Source organism: Labeo rohita, chromosome 7 (genome assembly GCF_022985175.1).
Source record: "Labeo rohita strain BAU-BD-2019 chromosome 7, IGBB_LRoh.1.0, whole genome shotgun sequence".
Classification (NCBI taxonomy): Eukaryota; Metazoa; Chordata; class Actinopteri; order Cypriniformes; family Cyprinidae; genus Labeo; species Labeo rohita.
In genome coordinates, this window is record NC_066875.1 from 12,845,591 (window position 1) to 12,873,323 (window position 27,733).

Consider the following 27,733-nt stretch of genomic DNA (forward strand, 5'->3'; position numbering starts at 1 on the left):
CTGTTGTCAGCAGGTGGCGCTATGACTATAACTGAATATGGGCACTGACGTGTTCAGGATCGGACTGTTATCAAACGTGTAAAGTTTGAGGCAGATTGGACATTGTTTGCCTGAGTTACAGCAACTTCCTTTTTCATGGCAAAACATCGAAATTTGTCAGGCCGCCACGGACACGCCCCTTGATGAAAACTCTAGATCTTCGCAATTTAGCATCGCCTTATGATAACACTCAGCAAATTTGAAGATGATCGGATTAAAACTGTAGGAGAAGGAGTTAAAGTACAAGGCCTGAAAATGGCAAAAACTGCACAAAAATTATACAGGAAATTCAATATAACGGACTTCCTGTTGGGTTTTGGATGCTGTGCCAGGAGACTTTTTTTGTAGGTATTGATGTGTTACATGTGTGTACCGAGTTTCGTACATGTATGTGAAATGTAGCTTGAGGCGCACTCCGTTGAAATTTTATAGGTGGCGCTATCGGGCCATTTTGCCACACCTACTTCTGAAAACCATATCAGATGTAAATTTTCGCCAGGTCTGACACGCCCTCAAAAATACTTTTCACTTTGGAGAAGAAGAAGCGGAAGAATAATAATAAACGGAGCAATTCCAATAGGGTCCTCGCACTGCAGTGCTCGGGCCCTAATAAAAAAAAATCTTTACAATTACAAGAGGGTTTCAGCACTGCATGCTCGAACCCCTAAAAATCCTAACAATTACAATAGGGTTTCAGCACTACGTGCTCAAACCCCTAATAATCCTTACAATTACGATAGGGTTTCAGCACTGCGTAATCTTTAAGGCTGCAAAGCTTAAAGTCTCAAACCCAAAGAGATATTTATTATAAAAGTTAATGTATATGTATATGCAAAGAAAGAAGGCAGAATTTTTCATACTGGCTGTTAGTATTGTTGCAGCCGCCATGTTGTGGAGACGCCGTGTGTTTCATTGTGAAACCTAAAGTACTTTTTTAGCCTTCCAAATAAGGACACAATCAGTGGTTAAGTTATATTTACAACACTGTGTCGGAACAGTACAACACAAATATTCGGGTGGGTGCTGAGCATTTTACAGAGAACTGCTTTCTAAACCTGGGAGAGTAGCCTACAATTCCAGCTTTACACAAAGGGTTAAGGCTATAAAGTGGGTCAATTCCAACATTACAAGGACAATCTGGCAGTTCTGACTCACGGTCTGTCAGTAAGTTTTCATATTTAAAGAATTTGCTACTGACTATTCAAATGTGAGTTTTGAGCAGTGTAGAGTAGTCCTTGTTGTTTGTCGTTTCTACGATCACAAACGCAGTCATGGTGTTATGTTTACGCAGCGCAACGAAACGAAACGCCTAAAAAGACAGTATGAGTCATTATAAATCAGTAGTTATGTCCCCACTGGATGCAACAAATGTCTTTTTTTTTTTAATGGGTTTTATTCTTTTTGTCTCGTCGCGCCGGAAAACAGCATCATTTAACATTTCGTAACATTTCCATCACACGCTTGAGGTATTCGGCCAATCACAACGCACTGGATATATATATATTAGAGACGCACCGATACTGAATTTCTCTGCCGATACGATAGCCGATTATTTTGAATGATATCGGCCGATACCGATAGTTTGATTTTCTTAAGGAATAAAAAAATCTGTCTTAACCGATGCTGTTAACTACACAGGGAACCATATCATTTGCAGGGCCCTAGACTGTGACCAAAATGGTTGCATTTGCAACAATTTTTTGAGAATGTGCAAGTTAAACTTTTACGTGGTCGCATTTGTGCCAGTGCACGGCCTGCACTTCTCGATGCATAAATCGTGAGGTCCAGAGATAGCAAGGAGATTTATTAACTATTTATTAATAAACTAGTGTTTTCTGAGTCAATGTCGCAAGGATGAGGTTGCCGGTCTGGACTCTCCATCTCCTCTTTAGACACGCCTTTAGAGAGAAATGCATCTTTACAGATAAATGAAAGAGCTTTTGTTTTCGATTTGTTTTATTTTGTTAAGTAACGGTTTAAAGCTTTCTATAGATATATTTATCATGTTTGTGAGGTATGTATTCGCTGAGTTTCAGTTCATTTTTGTAAAGCGCTCCTGTTGAGACAACAGAACGTGCTTCATGTTTGTTTTCTTTATAAAATCACTGTTTGCAACATTTTGTTGATATTGTGAGTGCACACAAATAAAAGTAACTCTGAGCGTTAGCATTCCGTTTGCCGGTTAGCCTGCCATTTGCGTTCCCACTCATGTCTCTATTCATGTCTACTACCGCTTTCCTATTTTTCCCTCGCTCTCGTTGATCGCTCGTTTTTATTCTACAACCGCGAGTGCAGCGTGCCTGCGGTGTGGTAGCCGGTTAGCTTGCCATTCACTTTTACTTTTTCTATCCGCCTCTACAACCGTTGTTGCTTTCTCCCCCTGCTTTTTCTTCACAAGTTCATCAAACAACAGTGGTGAGTTGAAATCATTCTACAACTACGGTGAGTAATGGCTTCTTCTCCTTTTCTGGTAACCTGCACCACCTGTCATATGCATAGTTTATCAATCTCTGTCAGCAGCGAGGGATTCACATGTGATAAATGCAGGGAAATAGTTAGGCTGACAGAGAAGATTTCAGAACTAGAGACACGCATCCAAACTTTAATCGAGGATAGTAAGAATGTGAGGGCCTCAGATACAGCTTTGGATGCGACTAGCTCAGGAAGTCCCGTACATTGTTCGGTTCCGGTAACTTCGCCTTTGCAGCAGGGCAACTGGGTAACTGTGAGACAGCATAGTCGCGGGTCAAAACACCGCTCTTCCGTTCCGATCAGAACATCAAACAGGTTCTCTCCACTCAGTGACGCACCCACTGAGAAACCCACTGTGCTCTAGTTATTGGCGATTCTATTGTACGGAACGTGAAAATAGAGACACCAGCCACCATAGTCCAATGTTTACCGGGAGCCAGAGCACCTGACATCTTGGCAAATTTAAAAGTGCTGGCTAATGCTAAACGTAAATTCAGTAAGATCGTTATTCATGTCGGCACAAATGATGTTCGACTTCGCCAGTCGGAGATCACTAAAAATAATGTTAAAGAGGTGTGTGAACTTGCAAGTACGATGTCAGACACTGTAATTTGCTCTGATCTCCTCCCTGCATATCGTGGTGATGAGATACATAGCAGACTGTCGTCACTAAATGGCTAAGAGGTGCCCGCAGAATAACATAGGTTTCATAGACAATTGGACAAGGTTTTGGGGCAGACCTGACCTGTTGAAAAGAGATGGTCTTTATCCCTCCAGGGGTGGTGCCGCTCTTCTCTCTAGTAAAATGGCATATAGTCTTATAGTTTGCACTTGACTAACTGGGGCCCAGGTCAGGAAGCAGACAGACTGGCTAATCCGACCGTCTGCTAGCCGCCTCATGTCACCAAAATCAGTTAATTCTCAGCACATAGAGACCCTTTCACCTAGATATCATGCTATAGAGACTGTGTCTGTTCCCCGAGCTAGACAATACAAAAGACGTCCAAACCAATTTAAGAGTAACAATCTAATCAACATTCAACAAATAAAAAATGTACATAATACAGAGAAACAAATGATAAAACTTGGCCTTTTGAATATCAGGTCCCTCTCTACAAAAGCGCTTTTTGTAAATGATACGATCATTGATCATAACCTAGATGTGCTATGTTTGACAGAAACCTGGCTAAAACCACATGATTACATTATCTTAAACGAGTCTACCCCTCATGATTACTGTTATAAACATGAGCCACGTCTAAAAGGTAAAGGGGGAGGTGTTTCTATAATTTATAGCAATATTTTCAGTGTTTCTCAGAGAGCGGGCTTCAAGTATAACTCGTTTGAAGTAATGGTGCTTCATGTAACATTATCCAGAGAAACAAGTGTTAATGATAAATCCCCCATGACGTTTGTACTTGCTACTGTATACAGGCCACCAGGGCACCATACAGATTTTCTTAAAGAATTCGCTGATTTTATATCTGAGCTGGAATTAGCTACAGATAAGGTCTTAATAGTAGGCGACTTTAACATTCATGTCAATACTGAAATCGATGCACTGGGAGCAGCATTTACAGACATTTTAAATTCTATTGGAGTTAGACAACACGTGTCAGGTCCCACTCATTGTCGAAATCATACTCTAGACTTAATACTGTCACATGGAATTGATGTCAATGCCGTTGAGATTCTGCAGCAAAGTGATGATATCTCTGATCATTATCTAGTCTCGTGTATACTCCAGATAAATAAAACTGTAAATTCAACTCGTTATTTCAAGTATGGTAGAACCATCACTTCTACTACAAAAGATTGCTCTCTGAGTAATCTTCCTGACTTATCTGAATTCCTCAGCATGTCCAATAGCTCAGAAAAACTTGATGATGTAACAGAAACTACTGACTCTCTCTTTTCCAGGACTCTAGATACGGTCGCTCCTCTGCGCCTAAGAAAGATCAAGGAAAACAGTCTGACCCCGTGGTATAACGAGCACACTCGCGCCTTAGAGAGAGCGGCCCGGAAACTGGAGCGCAGCTGGAGGAAAACAAAATTAGAGGTTTTACGTACTGCTTGGCGTGAATGTACCCTATCGTATAAAAAAGCGTTAAAATCGGCAAGATCTGATTACTTTCCGACTCTTTTAGAAGATAACAAACATAACCCTAGGTATTTATTCAATACAGTGGCTAAGTTAACAAAAAATAAAGAACCAACAGGCACTGACTATGCCCATCAGCATAGCAGTAATGACTTTATGAACTACTTTACTTCCAAGATCGATACTATTAGAGACAAAATTGTCAACATGCAGCCGTCAATTACAGTATCGCATCAGATAGTGTCCTATAGATCTCCTGGGGAACAATTCCATTCATTCTCTACTATAGGTCAGGATGAATTGTATAAACTTGTTAAAGCATCTAAACCAACAACTTGTATGCTAGACCCTATTCCATCTAGGCTACTAAAAGACTTGCTTCCAGATCTCATAGATCCTCGGCTAAATATTATTAATTCATCACTGTCATTAGGATATGTCCCCAAAACCTTCAAACTGGCTGCTATTAAGCCTCTCATTAAAAAACCACAACTTGACCCCAACGAATTAATTACAGACCTATCTTCAATCTCCCATTTCTGTCGAAGATATTAGAAAAGGTTGTATCCTCACAATTATCTTCCTTCCTACAGAAAAATGATATCTGTGAGGATTTCCAGTCAGGTTTTAGACCGTACCATAGTACTGAGACTGCTCTTATTAGAGTTACAAATGATCTGCTCTTATCATACGATCGTGGTTGTATCTTTCTGTTAGTGCTACTGGATCTTAGTGCTGTGTTCGATACTGTTGACCACAACATTCTCTTGAACAGACTTGAAAATTATGTTGGCATTAGTGGTAGTGCATTGGCATGGTTCAAATCGTACGTATCTGACCGCCATAGATTCGTGGCAGTAAATGAAGAGGTATCATATCGATCACAAGTGCAGTATGGAGTACCGCAAGGCTCAGTGCTAGGGCCATCACTTTTTATGCTTTACATGTTACCCTTGGGTGATATCATCAGGAAATATGGTGTTAGCTTTTTACTGTTATGCTGATGATACTCAGCTCTATATTTCTTCGCGGCCCGGGGAAACATACCAATTTGATAAACTAACTGATTGTGTAGTTGAGTTAAAAAATTGGATGACAAGTAATTTCTTACTGCTAAATTCTAAAAAAACAGAGGTTGTTAATTATTGGACCTAAAACCTCAGCGTATAATAACCTAAAACACTGTCTAATACTTGATGACTGCTCTGTGAATTCTTCGTCATCAGTTAGGAACCTAGGTGTGCTATTTGATGGCAATCTTTCCTTTGAAAACCACATCTCTAGTATTTGCAAAACTGCATTTTTCCATCTCAAAAATATATCTAAATTACGACCTATGTGCTCAATGTCAAATGCTGAAACATTAATTCATGCGTTTATGACCTCAAGATTAGATTATTGTAATGCTTTATTGGGTGGTTGTTCTGCTCGCTTAATAAACAAACTCCAGCTGGTCCAAAATGCAGCAGCTAGAGTTCTTACTAGAACCAAAAAGTATGATCATATTAGCCCGGTTCTGTCAACACTGGCTCCCTATTAAACATCGTATAGATTTTAAAATCTTGCTAATTACTTATAAAGCCCTGAATGGTTTAGCTCCTCAGTACCTGAGCGAGCTCTTATCGCATTATAGTCCCTCACGTCCGCTGCGTTCTCAAAACTCTGGCAATTTGATAATACCTAGAATGTCCAAATCAACCGCGGGCAGCGGATCATTTTCTTATTTAGCACCCAAACTTTGGAACAATCTACCCAACACTGTTCGGGACGCAGACACACTCTGATTGATAATGAACAAAAAAATTACCTCTGCATCCTCAAGCTACAACTTCAACTTTGGAGCAAAAATCTGACTTTGAACTTGAAAGAAATAGAGATTTGACATTTATCATGATAATTATCGATACCGACTGATATGAAAAAAAATTATCGTGATAATTATTGTGATATTTTTTTTTGCCCATATCGCCCAGCCCTAATTGACACCCTTCACAAGGAGGGTAAGCCACAAACATTGCCAAAGAAGCTGGCTGTTCACAGAGTGCTGTATCCAAGCATGTTAACAGAAAGTTGAGTGGAAGGAAAAAGTGTGGAAGAAAAAGATGCACAACCAACCAAAAGAACCACAGCCTTGAGAGGCTTGTCAAGCAAAATCGATTCAAGAATTTGGGTGAACTTAACAAGGAATGGACTGAGGCTGGGGTCAAGACATCAAGAGCCACCACACACAGACTTGTTAAGGAATTTGGCTACAGTTGTCGTATTCCTCTTGTTAATCCACTCCTGAACCACAGACAACGTCAGAGGCATCTTACCTGGGCTAAGGAAAAGAAGAAATGGACCGTTGCCCAGTGGTCCAAAGTCCTCTTTTCAGATGAGAGCAAGTTTTGTATTTCATTTGGAAAACAAGGTCCTAGAGTCTGGAAGGAAGGGTGGAGAAGCTCATAGCCAAGTTGCTTGAAGTCCAGTGTTAAGTTTTCACAGTCTGTGATGATTTGGGGTGCAATGTCATCTGCTGGTGTTGGTCCACTGTGTTTTTTGAAAACCAAAGTCACTGTACTCGTTTACCAAGAAATTTTAGAGCACTTCATGCTTCCTTCTGCTGACCAGCTTTTTAAAGATGCTGATTTCATTTTTCAGCAGGATTTGGCACCTGCCCACACTGCCAAAAGCACCAAAAGTTGGTTAAATGACCATGGTGTTGGTGTGCTTGACTGGCCAGCAAACTCAGAGAATCTATGGGGTATTGTCAAGAGGAAAATGAGAAACAAGAGACCAAAAAATGCAGATGAGCTGAAGGCCACTGTCAAAGAAACCTGGACTTCCATACCACCTCAGCAGTGCCACAGACTGATCACCTCCATGCCACGCCTAATTGAGGCAGTAATTAAAGTAAAAGGAGCCCCTACCAAGTACATATACAGTAAATAAACATACTTTCCAGAAAGCCAACAATTCACAAATTATTGGTCTTATGAAGTATTCTAATTTGTTGAGATGAATTGGTGGTTTTTTGTTACATGACGGAAATTTTTATATCAGTGACGGAAAAATCTGAAGGCTGTCCGTCATTTTGACATATTACTCTTAGGGTGCTTTCACACCTGTAGATTGATTGCTTTGTTCCGAAACAGGGATTTAAATTATTACAAATGTTGCTTATTATTCTTGGTGCGGTTTGCTTTCACACAGCAAGTTTCTAAACGGACCAAATGTCTTAATACAAGTCACGTGCGAGTAAACTGTCCTCTCATCAAAGTTCCACAGTTTAATTTCCGGGATTCCGCTCAGCTGTCATCCGTCAGAATGGAACAACAACAGCTTTGCAGGCTTATTGTTGCATTTTTTTGTAGCTGTCATTATATTAATTAATAATTTTGAGCAGGTGTCCAGGATTCGTCGGGAAAACATTTTTAAAATACACCTACTACAAAGAGAGCAATAAGATGACATTATAAAATGAATTATAAAATTTTATTTTGAATGGCGAAGACGTGCCCACACACAGACATTCACAGGTTCATTTTAAGCGGTATTAGCAAAACGACAAAGCTACTGCTGTTCACTGAACTATAATTCCCATTATACAATGTGATATGTGGTTCGTTGGTTCATTGGTCCGTTGGATTGGATAGCTTTCTCACTACAACCGAACCGCTTCAGAGTTCGTTTTCAATCGAGCCGAGACCACCTCGTTCAGGCGATCTCAGACCGACTGTTTTGGCGCGGATCCAAGCACGATTGCCGTGTTCACCATATGCCCAACTGAACCGAGCAAAGGGGGGGAAACGCGCCAGGTTCCCAAACAAAGTGCCAGGTGTGAAAGCACCCTTAGGGTGATCTATTGTAAAATTGTAGCTGTAATTCCCACCCGTCCAGTTGGTGGTGAGTGCATTCGTCTGGCAGCAGAGCACGGGATACAGAACAAAAACTAAACCATCATGAATGTTTTCCTATGCGTTTGATTACGCACAGGCGAGTACACAGAAGCTAAAATGATCTTATTTCTTGAATTTCCTAAGGAAATTGGTTTTCAAAGGAAAGGAAATTTAAGAATCAGTATTGGTTCATTAAAATGAGAATCGAGAAATCGTTTTTTTTTTTTTTTTTTTTACCCAGCCCTAGCGTATTTTGTTTTTAAACACTGCGCTGTCGTCCTGTAGGTTCATGATTAAAACGAAAATGTGAACAATGTGAAAATGTGAGCAATTAAATGTGTTTTTCTAATTAAAATATGAAAATTAAAATGACGGGTAATAATAGATTATGACAGAAGTTTTTTACGACACTGTCCATCAAAATGACAGACAATGTTGAAGTCTAGCGCAACCTCTGATATATACAGTAGTCAACATTTGAAGTGGATCAAAAAAAGTAATTATGTTTACACCACCAACAATTCTCTTTTTAACCATGTAAAAGCACACATCAAGGCTTAATGTCAAGAACTCTATTAACATGAATTTAACCTGATTATCATGTTGTTACCATGATGCTAACACATTTAACATTGTTAAAATGATAACAGTCTTATTTCTAACATGATAAAGTTAACATGATGCTAGCATGATTTCACAAATTGCTAACATGTTTCTAGCATGATTTAACATTGCTAGTGTTTCAACACATTGCTAGCATGTTGAAAGCATGAATTAACAAGTTTAGCATGTTGCTTTTTATTTCAAATAGCATTCAGGATTTCTTAAGCCAGCTCGAAAGGCATTTGACAGAGAACCTACCATTGGTGCCGTGTTCTCTTCACAGATGAGAACAGTTTACACATTAAGCATGTGACAGACGTGTAAGAGTCTGGATACATTTTTCAATTAGTCGTTTTTTAAACTTTTCATATTTATTTCAGCAATCATTGAACGCAAGATCAGATTCATTATATTCATTATCTTCTCTGCTAGATGTCACCCTCTTCTTTACCTTGCTCGATGTTACAATGGAGAGCCTGTCAAATTACTTGTTGATTCAGTGTTTAACATGGTGAACGCATAACCCTCGATATTAACAACACCTTTAAAACAAAAAGGCAGTGGTATGGAAGCATTTCAGATTTCATAATCATGATGACGAAGGTGCTGCTGTCAAGGATAAAGGATAAATTTTCATGATTTGCCATGCTGAGGTGAAATATTGCAGTCATACTACAAATCTGCGGAACCACTTGACAAGACAGCACTCAGAAGTGCTAGTCTCAACACCCCCACAATGAACAGACAACCAAACATTTTAAATGGATTAACTAGCAAAATACCTTATAATTCACCTTGTGCACAAAAGATCACTGAGTCAATTGCAATTTTTATTTGCAAAGATACAAGGCCATACAGCGCAGACGAAAACAATGGATTCTGTTACATGGTGAATGTAGTAGAGCCACGTTTTTGTGCTCCTAGCCGCTAACAGATGAGAGCAAAGGTAATCCTGAGACTTTACAACAAAGTGAAAAGAAACATTGCTGTGTCCTTACAGTCAGCAGACAGGGTGGCCCTCACGTGCCAAGGAGTCAAGACAGCTACAGTTCAAAATAATAGGAGTCCAACACCACAAACCAGATCAATCACTGTTTTTGGAAGAAATTGTATTTCTACATGGCAAAAATTTTACTAGTAAGTGTAGTAGAGTAATAGAAAACCAACAGACACAACAGACATGCATGCTGCTGATTCTGTGTAATTGAAACATTAATTGAAAAGGGCGTGTTCAAAATAATAGAGTGGAGTTCAATTAGAGAGCTAAATCATTCTGTGAAAAAACTGGTGTCAATTTAAGGACGAAGGCATCAAAGGTTGTACATTGCATTTCTCTCTGAAAATCTGAGTAAAATGGGTAATTCCAGACATTGTTCAGAAGAACAGCGTACTTTGATTAAAAAGTTCATTAGCGAGGGGAAAACATATAAAGAAGTGCAGAAAATGATAGGCTGCTCAGCTAAAATGATATCAAATGCTTTAAAATGGCAACCAAAACTAGAAAGACATGAAACAAAATGGAAAACTACCATTCAAATGGATCTAAGAATCGCCAATGATCAGCTTCAGGGTGACCAAAGAAAGTCCAAAGTTACCTGTGAATACTGTAACAATTAGAAGATGCCTATGTGAAGCTGAGCTATTGGCAAGAAGCCCCCCGCAAAGTCCCTGTGCTGAAGAGGTTACAATCTGCCAAAGAACACACTGACTGGCCTAAAGAGAAATTGTGCAATATTTTGTGGACTGATGAAAGCAAGATTGTTCTTTTTGGGTCTAGGGGCTGCAGACAGTTTGTCAGACGACCCCTGAACACTGAATTCAAGCCACAGTACACTTTGAAGACAGTGAAGCATGGTGGCACAAGCATTATGATATGGGGATGTTTCTCATACTACAGTGTTGGGCCTATTTATCGCATTCCAGGGATCATAGATCAGTTTGAGTACATCAAAATACTTTAAGAGGTCTAGTGAAATCGTCCTGGGCTGGAACACCTATTCACAGGTGCCAGAAGTTGATCGACTCCATGCAACACAGATGTGAAGTAGTTCTCAGAAACCATGGTTTTACAACTAAATATTAGTTCAGTGATTCACAAAAAGCTAGACCTTAAAGCATTTTTCAGTTTATACAGTAAATGTTTGACTTTGTAAAGAAAAATGCAGACACTGCTGTTTTTGAACAGCCTAATATTCCTTTTTCTTCTCTTTCTGTAAAGTAGTAACAAATCTTGTTTTGATTTAGAAAAGAATGTGCAGTGTTCCCAATGCATCTGCGTGTATTGAAATAAAAAAAAAATTATACGTATTTTGAGCTTCAATCACTTTTTTAAACATACTGCTATTATTTTGAACCGAACTGTATATCACAATTACTTGACAATATCTACGTGATGACTGGGTTCTCATTTCAAATGTGTTGCAGACCAGGGCCTGTATTCACAAAACATCTTAAGGCTAAAAGTACAGTGCCCTCCACTAATATTGGCACCCTTGGTAAATATGAACAAAGGTGTGAAAATAAATCTGCATTGTTTATTCTTTTGATCTTTCATTCAAAAAAAATTCACAAAATTCTAACCTATCACTGAAGTAAAACAGTTGAAAGTTGGGGAGGATAATCTCATGATGAAATAAATGTTTTTCGCTAATGCATGTTGGCCACAATGATTGGCACCCTTAGAAATTCTTATGAATAAAATATCTCTGAAGTGTATTTCCATTCATATTTACATTTTTAGCACACCAGGATAACTAGGAGCATTAAATTGTCCAGCCATGACTTCCTGTTCCACAGGATTATAAATATGAGGAACGCAAAGGTCAAATTTCCTTAATCGTCCATCACACGGAGTAAAACCAAAGAATATAGTTCTGATGTGCAGAACAAGATCCCTTGAAAATCCCTTTTTCCAACATCAGGGCAATAATTAAGAAGTTCCAATCAACTAAAGATGTTACAAATCTGCCTGAAAGAGGACATGTGTCTATAATGTTCTAATGCACATTGAGGAGGAGAGCCAAATAATCTCCAAGGATCAGAGCTGAAGAATTGCAGAGATTGAGTCTTGGGGTCAGAATTAAAACAAAAAAAAAAAAAAAAAAAAAAAAAGATTACATATACACACATACATATTATATATATATATATATATATATATATATATATATATATATATATATATAAGTCCCTACATCACCACATGTTGTTCGGGAGGGTTTCAAGAAAAATCCTCCTCGCTCATCCAAAAGCGAACTCCAGCATATTCAGTTGTCAGACATGACTGGAACTTCAAATGGCACTGGCTTCTACGGTCAGATGAAACTAAGAAACAAGCTTTTTTGACAGCAAACCCACCAGATGGGTTTGGTGCAAACAGGGATAAAAAGTACCCCATGTCCATGGTTAAATATACTGCTGGATCGTTAATGTTGTGGGCCTGTTTTTCTGCCGGAGGTCCTGGACATGTTGTTCAGATGTATAGCATTGTGGATTCTATAAAATACCAACAGATAAAAAATCTAAACCTGACTGCCTCTATTAGAAATCGTATAAGGGGTCATGGTTGGATCGTCCATCAGGACAACAATCCAAAACAAATATCAAAATCAACACAAAAAAAAAAAAAGCTGAGCACAAAATCAAGTTTCTGCCATGGCCATCCCAGTCCTCTGACTTGACCCCAACAGAAAATGAGTGAGGTGAACTGAAGGGAAGAAGCACCAACATGGAGCTGCGAATCTGAAGCATCTGGAAAGATTCTGCATGAAAGAATGGTCTCTGATCTCTTGTCAGGTGTTCTTCAAACTCTTCAGGCAGTATAGGAGAACACTCAGAGCTGTTATCTTGGGAAAAGGACACTGCAATAATTGGGTGCCAATAATTGTGGCCAACATGAACTAGAGAAACTAGAGAAATTTATTTCACAATGAGATTTCCCCCCCACTTTCGTATGTTAGGTTAGAATTTTGTGAAATCTGCCTCAGACATAAAAATTTAGACACATTTGACGATAATGAGCTTTCAAAAAGGTATCACCTGTAGCAAATTAGCTCAAAAGGGCTCTAAAAGAACCGCAGACATACTGAGTTCGAGGCCTGCCAGGCGCAGATGAGCCGGCACTGGGACTTAGCAACTAAAAGACGGGAAGGTAATGAGAGACAAGTGACAAGATATGTTGCACAGGTATCAACATGTGATATACACTCATTTAGAGCATCAAAAGGTGAATCTGTAGATTCCAAACATGGTATAGGTGAGGTTATATTAGCGTGATCTATCATAACACATACATAAAACAATATACAATACAAAGGACAATATACAAAAACAGTAATAATACAAAATGACATGGGGATATGCATGATATGAAGGTCAAAGAAAGGTTTGTCCATGAACGAATAGGGGAGAGTCCATTTCTATGGCACTGTGTGTCTTTCTATGGATAAATGAATTGAGTGTTGCTCTGCCTGCATTCTTTTGAGCAATAAACCAATGTAATCAGATGGTTGCCCTGGCAACTGAGCCCTTTTGGGGTGTTAGTTACTTTCAGGGATTGTCCCCAGAACTCCAACACAAAGTTGGCTTGTTGGTTATTAAAGATTATTAGGGATGTGACAATACTCAATATATTATTGAACCATTCGGTACGACATCCACGGTTCAATACAAGCTTTTGCGAATTGCGTTTTTTCGGTTTTTAATTTAAATAATTTCATTGTTTTATTTGCTGTGTGTGTGCCTGTGATTTCACGTGCTAAGATGAGGAAACGCCTCCCCGTTTATATTTGAAAAAGCAACACTTGCAGAGCATCTTCCCTTCTAATGAAATGCAATGATAAGCCTTTCTAAACTTGTGGTCCAACAAAAGAGAACATTATAACTTATTTTTTACTTCACAGCATCAGCGTCAAATGTTTGAAATAACTTACTTTTGTGGTCTGATGTGGCTTCTTATCATAGAATGAGCCAGACATTATATTCTGCACTGTATGTCAATTAGCAATGGCTTAAAAATATACTTAATCATTATAAAAATACACGTGATGGCTTGAAGCACACAGATAAAACCATATATTATTACAGACGAGCGTTTATTATCCTTTTCATCATTCATTCCATCATTCAAAACATTTAACGTTATATCTTGTCCTTACTCAGTTACAGCAATAGCGATGCCTTTATCCATAATAGAGATGTCCTGGCCTGGACCGTCATCAGTGTTATTTCTTTGATGCATAAGTGGATTTTCTGCACGAGGGCGCCATCTGGTGTCCAGTATGAATGAAACCCATCCCATTTTGCGTAAAAAAAAAAAAAAAATACCTCTCTCAAAAAAAATATTAAGCAGACATATAATAACCCACGCTTTTTTCCAAGTATACAGAGGTTTACAGGAGTATTTTGTTGTTAATTAGACTGAACCGAAAACCGTGGGTACATATTAAACCGTGGACTAACTGTATTGTTGCATCCCTAAAAATTATTTTTAAATGTAACAAATAACTGTGGGTCCAGACGCTACACACCTTAATTGCAGGGGTATTATGACTGTTGTAGAACTTGTCAGGGGACAGTTTTCATTTGATTATATACAAGGTGACTACTTAGTAGAGACCAACAGGCACTATTACAGTTACCATTAAAACCAGTACAATCCCCATTATATTCAGTAAAACCATTAAAAATTCATACTATGGTGTAACACTATGGCCAATCAGCAAAGTTTAAAAATCAGCTCAACAGCGTTCAAATGTGAGCGGGAAATGGACGTTTTTAAAATTTCAGTACCGAAAGTACCGAACCCGGTACCCTTTGACAACCGTATTCGAAACACATATGTTTTCCCACACAACTTTTTTTTTGGTTTTGGAAGTTATTCCAACTCCAAATTTTCCTTTGATTACATCCTTGTTATCATTAGCAAGTTGGGCAAAAAGTAACAGCTGTTCTTGCATCCAATTTGGTTTTCCTTTTACGTTTGCATGTCTTACTATCAACCATGATTATTCTATTTTGTTAATAAAAAGGCTGTTTATATGCATATCAGCTTTGCTTTTGAGAAGCACATATGTATGAGGCTGACAATTAGCTAAACATATACTCAGGGGTTAAAGCAAAAAAATTTGACACCAAAGATTACCTGTTAGATTTACCCTAAACGAATTACGAATTTTATTCTCTGTTTAACCACTACAGAGACATCAGAGCCAGTGGTAAAAGTCAGGAGGACGAGCCGAGGTGAGGCGCTCTTGGCCTGAATTACTCTTAAAACTACATTTCATGACACATAACAGTAATATTTTGAAAATGATGTGAATAAATGGTGGTTGAAATGCAATGCTGCGTAAACACAACCAATCAGCATGTTCAGCGCCCAAGTCCCACCCCCGAAAGTTCAGGACCTTTGAGAAAGTACCATCTCGCGAGCAGGGACTTTCTGGGGGGGTAATTTCTACCTGGAACTTTATTTAGATCCTGGTTCCTAAGGTGGAAACACACCAAGTGCCACCCCAAAGTCCTGGGGAAAGTTCCAGTGGTGGAAACGGGGCTAAATGCCATATGACTACCAGAGTGTATGAATAACAAATTCTCAATTGATAATTCATCTTTTTGCATAAATCATTGCTTTATTCGTGAACATAGCCATTTGAGGAAGGCTTTAAGACCAAGTGGAATCCTCTGCCGTCTGCGTTTTGATTTTGGCAAATCAGTTTGGGCAAATTCAACTTATTGACCATGAGCCCAACATTTAGCAAAGCATTCAATCTATTCAACACTCAGCCTTCCTGAGGGAACACTTCTTTCACTATTGTAAGTTAATGCTGTTAAATAGAAGGGGAAAAATACATAAAAAAAAAAAAATGTTTACTTATAAAGGGCAAATTTTTACCCAGAATTTTATTTAGCTCCTAGTTTCTTTTCCGGTCCAAAGTCCTTGGGGAAGTTCTCGCGGTGGAAACGGGGCTCAATTCTCAAACCCCCTGGAGCCAAGCCTGCTCTTCTCGCCTTTATTCATAGGGTGGGGGAGGTGGAAGGTGGTTTGGCTAGTTTTGGCCATGCACACAAATGACCCCTCTCATCAACAATTGTAAGGTTAGTTACAGCAATTTCTTTTCGATTACAACGAGACATTTGTTTCATTAAATTACACTTTTTTTAAGCTTATGGAGAGTAGGCTATATCAGTGGTTCCCAACCTTTTTTCTACAATACAATGGTTTCTACAATATTTGCTATGAAAATCAGTAACCTGAAGCCATTCAGTATAAGTAGGCTACAAATACAAATGCACAACAAACAACTGATATGACTTAATAACAAAGATACCACGATTATATTCCATTACTCCTTTAATAATAAGTATTTAGTACATTTTTAATATAATACAATTCAATATGAATATTCTACTTTTCTGCCACAATACCATGGTAACTGTCAATGTTACTAAATGTTGGTGATTTGTACACTGAAAAGCCTTCTAACCGTTTCGTTGTAGCTCTGATTTATTTGGCTCTAAACTAGTTTAAACTGCATACCTATGTGATTTGTACTCGAGAACTCGGTCTCATGATCGTGACTGATCATTGTAGTAAATACATTCGGTGTAGCTCACAATGCGCTCTCTTTTCTTCTGAGCTGAGCTGGTCATTCTCGTTTCAAACAAGAAGCGATAATTCATTTAGGTTTTGGTGCAATTTGGTGCTTAATATGTATTTATCATGCACAACAGCACACTTATCAGTTAAGCGGCTTTCACACCGAACGCGGAAAGCGCTGTGCTATGACACCCATTAATTTCAATGGCTTGCGCCACACGAGGACAGTTTGTTGCTGCGTCGACCAAAGCGCACACACAGCGGAGTGCACCACTGCTGTGCAAGCCATGCACAAAGTACAAATTAGTTGAACTTTTGCCGCTGCGCTCTGAAGGGCTGCGCTGAACCCAGAGGCCAGTGCAGCGCATTCTGCATTTGATGTAAAAGCCGCTTTAAGCGGATTGGTAGTGGTACCAGCTCGACCTCTAACAAAATTTAGTGTCACCGGCAGAAAAAAAATGTTGCACTGTACTGTACTGTACATAACTTGGCACTGTAAGCATACGATTTAAAAACATTTTTATTTAAAATTATTAGTGGAACATTTTCTACATCTTTATTTGACCTCAAAGCATATCAACCTGGACCCCAGGTTGGGAACCACTGGGCTATATGACACATGCTGTGATTTTTGCTGATAATCCAATATATATATATATATATATATATATATATATATATTTTTTTTTTTTTTTTTTTTTTTTCCAAGTTAGTTGCCAGACCACCGGAAGTTCTCCCGGTGCTCCCAATCCAGGCCATTTTCTTAAAATATTACACATTTAATCTCTTGCTACGACTCTTGTAATTTTGACTTTGTTCTCAAAATATGTTATCTTTATTCTCATATTGCTACAACTTTACTTTTACTCTTTTTTACTTTTTAACTTAAACTTTTTTGTTGTTGTTGTTTCTCAAAATATTATTGGGTTAAAGCAAAAAAAAAAAAAAAAAAAAAAAAATCCTGAGCCTGAACTTTTCTCCCGGGGGTGGACACATACACAGGGTTTTTTGGCAAACAAACAAAAAAAAAAAAGAACATTATTTGAAAACGATTTTTCTTTAAACTAACTAGTAAAGTATCTGCCATTGCCTTCAGCCCTTGACAGGCTCAGATTACAAATTATGGTGGGCGATTTCAAAAAACAGCAATACCAAGAAAGGTTACTCACTACAATATGGTGCACATGTAACAATTAGGATGCTTTTGATATCAAGTTTTGTTAGTTAGCTTTGTCCTTGACAGGGTACAAGATGACCCATAATCTAAAATTTAAAATAGTTTTGTTCAAAAGAAATAAAGGTAAATTAAATACTAGGAAATGAATATAAAATAGGAAATATACAAAGACAGTTTACTACAGAAAACTACAGTTCAGGTCAATTAACAACAACTAAATATTTAAATGCTCCAAGAACTGTTAACTTAAACAGGGTTCATACAGATACTTCAAAACGAAATTCCAGGATTTCAAAGGACTTTAAGCACTACTTTTTTGGTTTTCAAGAACTAAAATCAGAGATCTCACTTATCAAACAATATCATTATTATTTTTCAAATTCTAATAAACTAATAAATCAAAATTGTACCATAAATTGCACCATAAAATGCAGCAGATGCAAAAAAATAAATAAATAAATAAATAAATAAATGCAATGACTGTAGCAAATTTAACATTTGAAAGATTTGAAAGGATATTATAGCAAAGTTATTGCTTTCCTTATTCAAACTGATTTTTTTTTCATGAATATATAACTGACCTAAAGAATGAAAGCTATATAATACACTTGGAAAATGATTAGCTATCACACTCATAGACACTAAAGGTGTGACAACACACTTAGCTCACAAGATGAGACAAAATACAGATACTTGGTTCACTAGAACTACGCAATGTTTGAATACTATTTTTGAATTTTGAAATGTTTTAATTAATGTAGGGCTGTAATTAACGATTATTTTGTTATATCAAGTAATCTACTTGACAACTGACTAATCTGATATTTTTAGTAATACAAAAAGATGTAAAAAACAGGCTTTAGGACTATATTTATATATAAACTAACGATGAGGCAATAATAATAATAATAACAGGCACAAATAAAGTATCAAAACCAAGTAATTTCATGGTTTTACTGAACAACACTGTTAAAATGCATAACGTAATATGCCCATACATATATACATAACTGACTTAAGTACATTAGGCTATGTATTATAACAAAGACCTGCAGAGGGTGCCAACAACTAGGTGATGTTTTACTTTACAGTGTGATTTAATGACGTTTAAATCCATTTAATTTTAATATTTGTCTACATGCAAACTCAAACTTTTATTTCGAATTCGTGATGTGCAATAACTCTTATAGAAACATGTTGATGTATTCTCCTGTGTTGGCAAATGTTTATAAATGATTAACATTACAAATCTAGCTAGGTAAAGCACAAGGTTTTCCCAGATTAAGCAACTCACAGTATATGCAGAGTAAGAGTTTAGATTCTTTCACACATACAGTCTTTACTGGTAAAACATCTGTAAGAGATCATGTGTGAAGAGGACCTTTTCAAAAACACATCTGCTCATGTTGTACTGTAATTAGGCGTTTTTATAGTATTGCGCATTAAAACCAATCACAAACGATTCTGTTGAGCTAAGGAATGCAATGGCCAATCAGAGGCGTTCAGATGAGTCATTGCTGAAACTCAAAACTAATTCGGATTGAGAGTGAAATCTGTGTTACTTTCATACCATTGAGAACGTGATTTCAACAATTATTAGTTATTTATTTTTTTAAATGTAGGACTATCTTTTGTCCACAGCCAAACGCTGTTAAAATAATAATTTTCAACCAAAAGAAAGGTACAATTATTGAGAACAACAGCTTGAAACATGGAATTGAAATAACCGTCAAATAAAAAACTAAATATAAAACTTTATGCAAATATGCATGAATAACCGCTTTCGCATCGCTTTTTTAATGTACTTTTAGTAAGACTAATTAAATCAGCATGCTGACTTGACTAGCTATAGCCTATATATGCAGCATACTGACAATGCGGAAAGCACAATAAAGTGTGCGTTTACAAATAATGAAAATGTAAATTGGTTTTCCAAGTCCTTTTTTAGTATATATTTTTGTGAATTGTGAAACAAACTAGCTAGTCACCACTGCTTCCCGAACATGGTCACATCGTTTGAACCACATTAGTTCAACAATGAACTAATGATAATGACGTCACACACATGTGGTGGAACAATAACTTCTGCTATTTAACTGATTAGAGATCCCAGAGATGCTGCTGTATTGTACATGGCATCCGATGACTAATTTACTTTTTTGTTCCTGTCATCTTACTTTATTTGATGTTTGATTCATCGCAGGTTTTGGTTTCCGGAAACACAGCATCAATGAACTTTGTTGGTAACGACAGAATTTGCGACCGTAGTTGGTTAACGATGCTTTTGGGAAACATACCCCTGGCCAGGGTGTTTAACTACAGAATGCTGTTCCTTGTGCCACCTGGTGGATATTACGTGAAATACAACGTTCTAAAAAAATCTGAAAAAGCACCTGCAGGGAGCTCCATGATCACGCGTGGCAGCTGCCACATGGCGTGAAAAAAGACGCATTCTCAGTGGCCAGATCTGTACCTTGTTCTTTTGTTAAACAAACTAAATAGCTTTTGTTTAACTTTTGTTATTTATCTTTTTTACATGACAGCATGTCATTTCTGCAATTGCATGATCGTGCATTTCCAATTCTCTTCTGCTCTCTGTATCGTGCACGGTGGAGTAAATAAATAAATATAAAAATATAAATAAATGTTTAAATAAACAAATATATGTAAAAATATATGAAAAACTTTATCTTTTAACATTTCTTTGCAGATTTATTTAACATTACTTTGTATAGTTATTGTTTTGGCAGCTTTGGCACTCTTGTACTAGTTAGATGTGTTTAACATACTCCACAAGCAAAACTGTCCAAAAAGAGGGGCAATACTGGCATAAAGCAACTTGTAGTTTAACGGTTCCTGTACTATCACCATGGGAGCCCCTATGAGGTGACCCACTCCATTTAAAATAAAACTACTGATATGACTGGAGTGTTTCAGACGTATTTTCATTCACATAAAAATCTTTCTAAATGACAAAAATAAGCACTTTAGTGCACCTTAAAATTTTCCCAGAAAACAAAAAACAGAAATGTACCTTTCATCTCACTCTCCTCATATTCCTCCTCTTCTACTTTTCTCTTCTTAGATGGCATATCATCTTGGGCTAGTCCAACTGATGACTCAGAACTGTGGGATCTTCGTCTTTTCTTCTCAACTTTCTTGCTTGCTCTTCTGGTCAGTATTGCAGGGTTTTCCATTTTAGATTCATCTGATGATTGTTTCTTTGGCTCATTGGTAACTGCAGTCTCTAACATTCCTTCTCTGTCCATCTCATTTACAGCCATTTCTTCAGAAGCACTGTTTTTGAGCTCATTTCGAGATCTTTTTTTCTTCTTTTTCTTGCCATCCTCCTCATAATCTTAAAGTAAAAACATGAACTGCTTATATCTGGATCATCCAGAATGTAATGGCAGAAAAATACAATCTGCCCTATATTCTTTTTAATGTTATACTGTAATTCTGCAAGCAGCCTTTTCTATATGTTACCTTGTGTATCCTGCACAGCATCAAAAGGGATAGTCTTTTTCTTACAAGTCTTAGGGAAGATGCCTGGCTTCCTTGGAGCATCTTCTGGAGGATTGTTCAGCATCTGTCATTTCAAGTGAAACACACCATGCATTAGAGTATATTTGTGACCCTGGACTACAAAACCAGTCTTAAGTCGCTGGGGAATATTAGTAGCAATAGCCAACAATACAAATTATTGATTTTTCTTTTATGCCAAAAATCATTAGGAAATTAAGTAAAGATCATGTTTCATGAAGATACTTAGTAAAGTTCGTACTGTAAATATACCAAAACTTAGTTTTTGATTAGTAATACACATTATTAAGAACTTCATTTGGACAACTTTAAAGGCGATTTTCTCAATATTTAAAAAAAAAAAACATGCATCAATGGAAAGCTTATTTATTCAGCTCTCGAAAAATTGACCTTTATGACTGGTTTTGTGGTCCAGGGTCACATTTTACTTGCAACTGGACTGTACTGTGTTGCTGTATGCTGTATTTTTACAAATTATTCTGTTTCTATACTAATCCCAGCAGTATGTGTTTTTAGGATTCTTTCTGTATGCCCAAAACCATATTTCCCACTATGTGATTATTAAAGTCATACTGTATTGTAGGCTATGTGCTTTAAGAAAATAGAAATATAGTACAACTATAGAACACATGAGTTACCTCAGTAGCTTTCTGTGCTTGTTCCTCTGTCTCAAACTCCACAAATGCAAACCCTTTAGGGTGTCCTGTGGACTTGTACCTGGGGATACTAACATAAACCACATTTCCACACTTGCTGAACACTCGCTCCAGCCAAACATGAGTCACTGTCTTTGGCAACAACTCCTAAAACACAACACATTTAAAAGAGCGTATATTGAAACCATACAGACAACATAGAAGTTAAATAAAATTTATTTGCACTCAATTACCACATAAACTGTGCGGTTGTCCACATCTTTTGGGCTTTCACCAAGGGGATCCCTTCGTCGTACATGTGTTCCCTCAAGATTTACCTAAGGACAACATAATGGTTACCATTATCAGGGCTGTACAGTGTGACCATTTCAGCTGCATTTGCAACTGAAAACTATTGTGTGCGACTATGAAAAATATTTAGGAGCACCAGTGCAACTGACCTGATCAGCATATTTGTTTAAGCTTAGGGAAGCTTCAAAGGTTTCTACTTACAACGTGCAGTGTTGAGTAATGTAATGTACCTTTTTTTTTTTCCCCTAAAGTATCAGCTCAGTTATTTGAATCATTTAGTATTTCTATATTAAACATTTTCTATTTAAAACCATCTCAACATCAATTTATGAATTTAACTGCACTCATGCCACCTCTGAGCCTCATTAAATATACCTACTTTAAAAGGTAAAGGTTTATCTACAGTTGCACTCAAAATTATTCATACCCTTGTTAAATATGATAAAAGAGCGCTGTGAAAATAAATCTGTATTGTTTATCCATTTTAGCTTTCATTCAAAAATGAAAAAAAAAAATGTTTTACTGAATGTTTAACTGAAATAAAGAAAAGTGAAAGTGGTGGGCTCACATTATGAAATAAATAAATATTTTCTCTAATACACAATGGCTACAAGTTTTAGTATACCTCTAGAAACTCTTATGAGTAAAACACATCTGAAGTATATTCCCATTCAAACTTGCATTTTTAGCACACCAGGAAAGACAAAGGCCGAATTCCCTTAACCATCCAAATGAGCAAAACCAAAAAAATACAGCTCTGATGTGCAGAACAAGCTTCTTGAGCTTCACAAATTAGAAAATGTATGTAAGAAAAGAGCTAAAGCATTGAAAATTCCCATTTCCACCATCGGGGCAATAATTAAGAATTCTCAATCAACAGAAAATGTTACAAATGTGCCTGGAAGAGGATGTTTGTTTATATTGTCTTAATGCAATGTGAGGAGGATAGTTTGAGTGGCCAAGGATCCTTTCCAAAGATCACAGGTGGAAAATTGCAGAAAAAAAGTTGAGTTGGAAGGTCAGAAAAAACTAATTTATCAAACAGAACCTATCAGCACATGTTGTTTGGGAGGGTTTCAAGAAATAATAATAAAAAAAAGAAAACGCTCTCAACCAAAAACACCAGCATATTCATTTGCTAGACAATACTGGAAATTTAAACGAAACTGGGTTTAGTCCTCAAACGAAACTGCAAAAACATAATATAGCTTTGGTGCACATAGGGATTTAACATGTACCCCATGTGTACAATTAAATATACTGCTGTATCTTTAATATTGTGGGCCTATAAAAAACTTGCCCTTTAGACTTATACTCTATTCATTTACTTACTGCTTGTTTTCTTAAAAAATAAATAAATAAAAATAACACTAGCTTCTGTTCTTTTTGTAAAGCCTCTAATACTAGCTTGCTTTTTCTTTTTCTATTCTATGTTTTCTTTTTATTTATTATATTTAAAAAAAAAAAAAAAAAAATTGCAATGTGTACTGCGTTAGGCTAACTGAGACTTGTCATAGCACTTGCATGTTATTGCTCTTTTGTTAATTTTGATTGCTTCCATTGTCCTCTTTTGTAAGTCACTTTTGATAAAAATGTTTAAAAAAATAAAAATAAAATAAATTAAAAAAATCAAAACTGTCCCTGCTAGAAATCTCATAATAGGCCGTGGTTGGATCTTCCAACAGGACAATGATTCAAAAACAAGCATTAAAATCAAAACAAAAATAGGTCACTGAGCACAAAACCAACAATCTATCATGGCCACCCCAGTTCTCTGACCTGAATCCTATAGAAAACGAGTGGGGTGAATTGAAGAGGAGAAACACCAACATGGACCTAGAAATCTGAAAGGTCTGGAGTGATTCTGGATGAAGTAATGGTCTCTGATCTCTTGTCAGATGTTCTCCAAACTAATCAGGCATTATAGGAGAAAACTCAGAGCTGTTATCTTGGTAAAAGGAAGTTGAAGTTGCAAAAAGTATTAAATAAAAGGGTATGATTAATGGTAGCCAAATGTGTATTAGAGAAAAACACTAATTTCATAAGTTAGAAAAAAAATATCATTACAAAGTTGTTGTTTTTTTAAAAGCCTCTGTAAATCACTTTAAGGAGTCAAATATCACCTCATAATGATAAGGCTTATTTCTGTTATTATTCAGAAGGTGGTCCTGAACTTTTTGACTGTGCTGCTCCAAAAAAATTAAAAGTAGCATAGAGCCCTGACTATTATCAGTACATAAACTAGAATTAAAATCCCTCTGCTAAAAAGAAAAGAAAATTAACATCATGCAAACCATACCTCCACTATTGCTGAATTTTTAAGAGCCCTGGCTATTAACTTGACATCTGTCGTCAATTTTTTCATTCGGTTGAATGACGTCAGCACAGATATGTCAACATCTGCAGTGAAAGAACAAAAAATGTTAAGTACATCATATATGCGACCCTGGACCACAATAGGGGTCATAGGGATCAATTTTTTTAAATTGAGATTTATACATACAATTTTACATTATAAATAAGCTTTCCATTGAAGTATGGTTTGTTAGAATAGGACGATATTTGGCTGAGAAATCAAAATACTGAGATAATTGCCTTTAAAGCTGCCCAAATTAAGTTCTTAGCAATGCATATTACTATTAAAAAAGTTTTGATATATTTATGGTATGAAATTTACAGAATATCTTCATGAAACATGTTTACTTAATATCCCAATGCTTTTTGGCATAAAAGAAAAATCGATCATTTTAACCCATACAATGTATTTTTGGCTATTGCGACAAGTATACCCATGCTACTTAAGGCGGGTTTTGTGGTCCAGGGGTCACATATGTATTAATGTGCATCATGAGGTATGAGAGTAACTCTGATACATACATCCATCTCGTGACTGTTGGATGATATTCTTCATGAATCTGTCCTTGTGAAGATTCACATCACCAAACCAGAATTCCACTTGCTTCTTCACTTCAGCCAGCAGCTGTTTCACCCGAGATCTCTTCTTTTTTTCGTTCTCTTTCTTTTCTTTCTGGTTCACACCGGCGGCATCCCCTCCTGAGGACATCTTCTCTGTGTCTATCATACTGCTATGGCTGTTGGCTAAAAGTCGCAACAAGATGTCTGTAAGACCATTATCTGTACAGACTCAATTATGTCGAGCTATTGACTAACTAACGATTAAACAGTCTTACCTTTAACTTTTCGCTTTTTAATTAACTTAAATACAAAATAATTGCTTTACACTACCATGGATACAGCCATTGATACCGACCGCGGAAATGGTTTACTTAAACACGGATAGAAGACAAAAATCTAAACTGTTCAACATTTGTTGTATGTTCGACGGCAGTACAAAATCAGTTCATATGCGCGAAGTTCCTACTTTGTGTCGCACGAAGATGACGTCAACGCGCCCGCTGTAATAAATCATTTGTTTTTCTAGATACGTTTTTATACTTAGGTACTTTTTGTCCATAAAGCCAGTTTTTTATTGTAAGTATAAATATAAGTATAAATTATATATATATATATATATATATATATATATATATATATATATATATATATATTAGAAAGCCTGCCTCAAAGTTATTTGTTTGTTTATTTATTTATTTAGGTGCTAATATCTTGTGAGATGTATAACGTTACATTTGTAGTTGCTTTCGCTTTTTTTTTTTAAACCATATGCTTTAGCTAGTGTGGTCTAATGCTCGACATGTGAACTCGGAGCAGATCGATCAGATTTGACGTCACTGCTTCCACCTAGCATAGTGTGGAGCTACCTTATGTTAAACTTAAAAAAACATTAGACGTTAAATTTATAAAATTACATCTTAATTTTATCGTTTCGTCAGGTGTCTTCAAAACGAAATGAAGCATTTTGTTGTTTTTTTCTTCTGTTTATGTCATAACTGACAGAAATACGTTAAGGTGAAGTGTGATTGACTGGAACCCACTTGCCTTGTTCAAATACCCACGCTTGCGGTCTTTACACTTGACCACTTGACTACTTACATGACGTATTTCCTGTATTTGGCCCAAGTGTTCAACTAAGGATGAAGACCACAAGTGTGTGTCGAACCTTTGATTACCTGATGCTTTGCAAGCTCTGAAAAAAATACATTTTAGAGCTTTATTTTTTTTTTTTCGATACTTTGCATTTTAAAATCAACTTTTAAGTGTCTGTTCAGTAGTCCCTATAACAGATGACTCAGTTTAATTTGTGGTGCTTCTAATTAATTGATAACAAGCTGTTGCAAATGTTGTACAAGATAAATATCACCACTACTCATCTTTGCACCACTAAAACATGCAACACTTTGTGTTTCTACCAAATTAGATGTAATATCTAAGTATTATATTAATATTTAACTAAGCTAAACTGTGAAAACGTTTCCGTAACCTCTTGCAAGATCTCGAAAAAAGTCTCACGATGGCTGCGTTTGAAATGGCATACTTTCCTACTATATAGTAGGCAAAAAGCAGTAGGCAAGCGAATAAGTACGTTTGTTCGCATTTCTTCAGTATTCATAAAAAGTAGGCAAAAATTGCACTGATTCTTGTGAGATTCGGACGTATGTATACTTAATTTGCATTCTAATATGTCTATGTGAAAAAAGAAGTACTTTTGAGAACCATGACGAGGGTATTAAAACCAAAACACGGCTCCCTGTGTTAAAATCGTATTTGTTCCCTGCTGAAAAAAAAACAGCTAAAACAAGCCTAGGGTGGTTGGCTGGTCTTAGCTGGCTTAAGCTGGTCTCCCAGCCTGGCTAGGCTGGTTTTAGCTGGTTGTTCCAGCTGGTCTCCCAGCCTGACCAGCTAAGATCACCCTGGAAGTGGCCAAAAACCCTCTAAAACCAGCTTGCTGACCAGCTAAGACCAGCCTGGATGACCAGCTAAAACCACCCAACCAGCTTAGGCTGGTTTTAGCTGTTTTTTTCAGCAGGGTTGAACTACTGTAAACTGTTGATTTGCTTAAGGTATAATGACGCTAAATAGTATAATATATTTGTGATTTTGTGATACATAGCGAACAGGGGAGCTCCAGTAAGCAGTAAGCACACGTACATCTCCAAAGTGCATTTACATAAACCATGTAAATCTTAAAGATGATTACTAAATGTAATTACTAAATTACTAATAGAATTGCAGATGAGCACATCACAACATGAACAGACATTTGAGTGAGTGATGTATGTGTGCTATTATGTAAAATTCACTGTTGTCAACACTGCTTTAGTTGAATGTAAGTAATGTAAATAAACACATGCACATAAAGTAACCAAACATGAGTTACCTATTTCATTTGTCCATTAGTACTGTTGATAAATTGAGGAGCATTTGTGTTGGATAAATAGCCAATTAACACATCAG

At 36.9% G+C, this 27,733-nt stretch overlaps 1 protein-coding gene across 2 annotated transcripts in view; it reads right to left on the reverse strand.

The window, feature by feature from the left end:
- The window catches only part of larp7 (La ribonucleoprotein 7, transcriptional regulator), a 43,396-nt gene extending 17,651 nt beyond the window's left edge, over window positions 1-25,745 (reverse strand). The window contains exons 1-7 of one of the 2 annotated variants that reach the window (XM_051115947.1): window positions 25,549-25,745; window positions 25,235-25,456; window positions 24,657-24,757; window positions 22,303-22,383; window positions 22,049-22,213; window positions 21,354-21,456; window positions 20,902-21,225 (exon numbers count right to left, since the gene is read on the reverse strand). In XM_051115947.1, coding sequence (XP_050971904.1) covers window positions 20,902-21,225; window positions 21,354-21,456; window positions 22,049-22,213; window positions 22,303-22,383; window positions 24,657-24,757; window positions 25,235-25,439 — 979 coding nt within the window. In that variant the 5' untranslated portion in view covers window positions 25,440-25,456; window positions 25,549-25,745. Of the gene's footprint in view, window positions 1-20,901; window positions 21,226-21,353; window positions 21,457-22,048; window positions 22,214-22,299; window positions 22,384-24,656; window positions 24,758-25,234; window positions 25,457-25,548 lie in introns of both variants that reach the window. The other variant, XM_051115946.1, reaches the window with a different exon arrangement.
- Window positions 25,746-27,733: the final 1,988 nt, after the last annotated feature.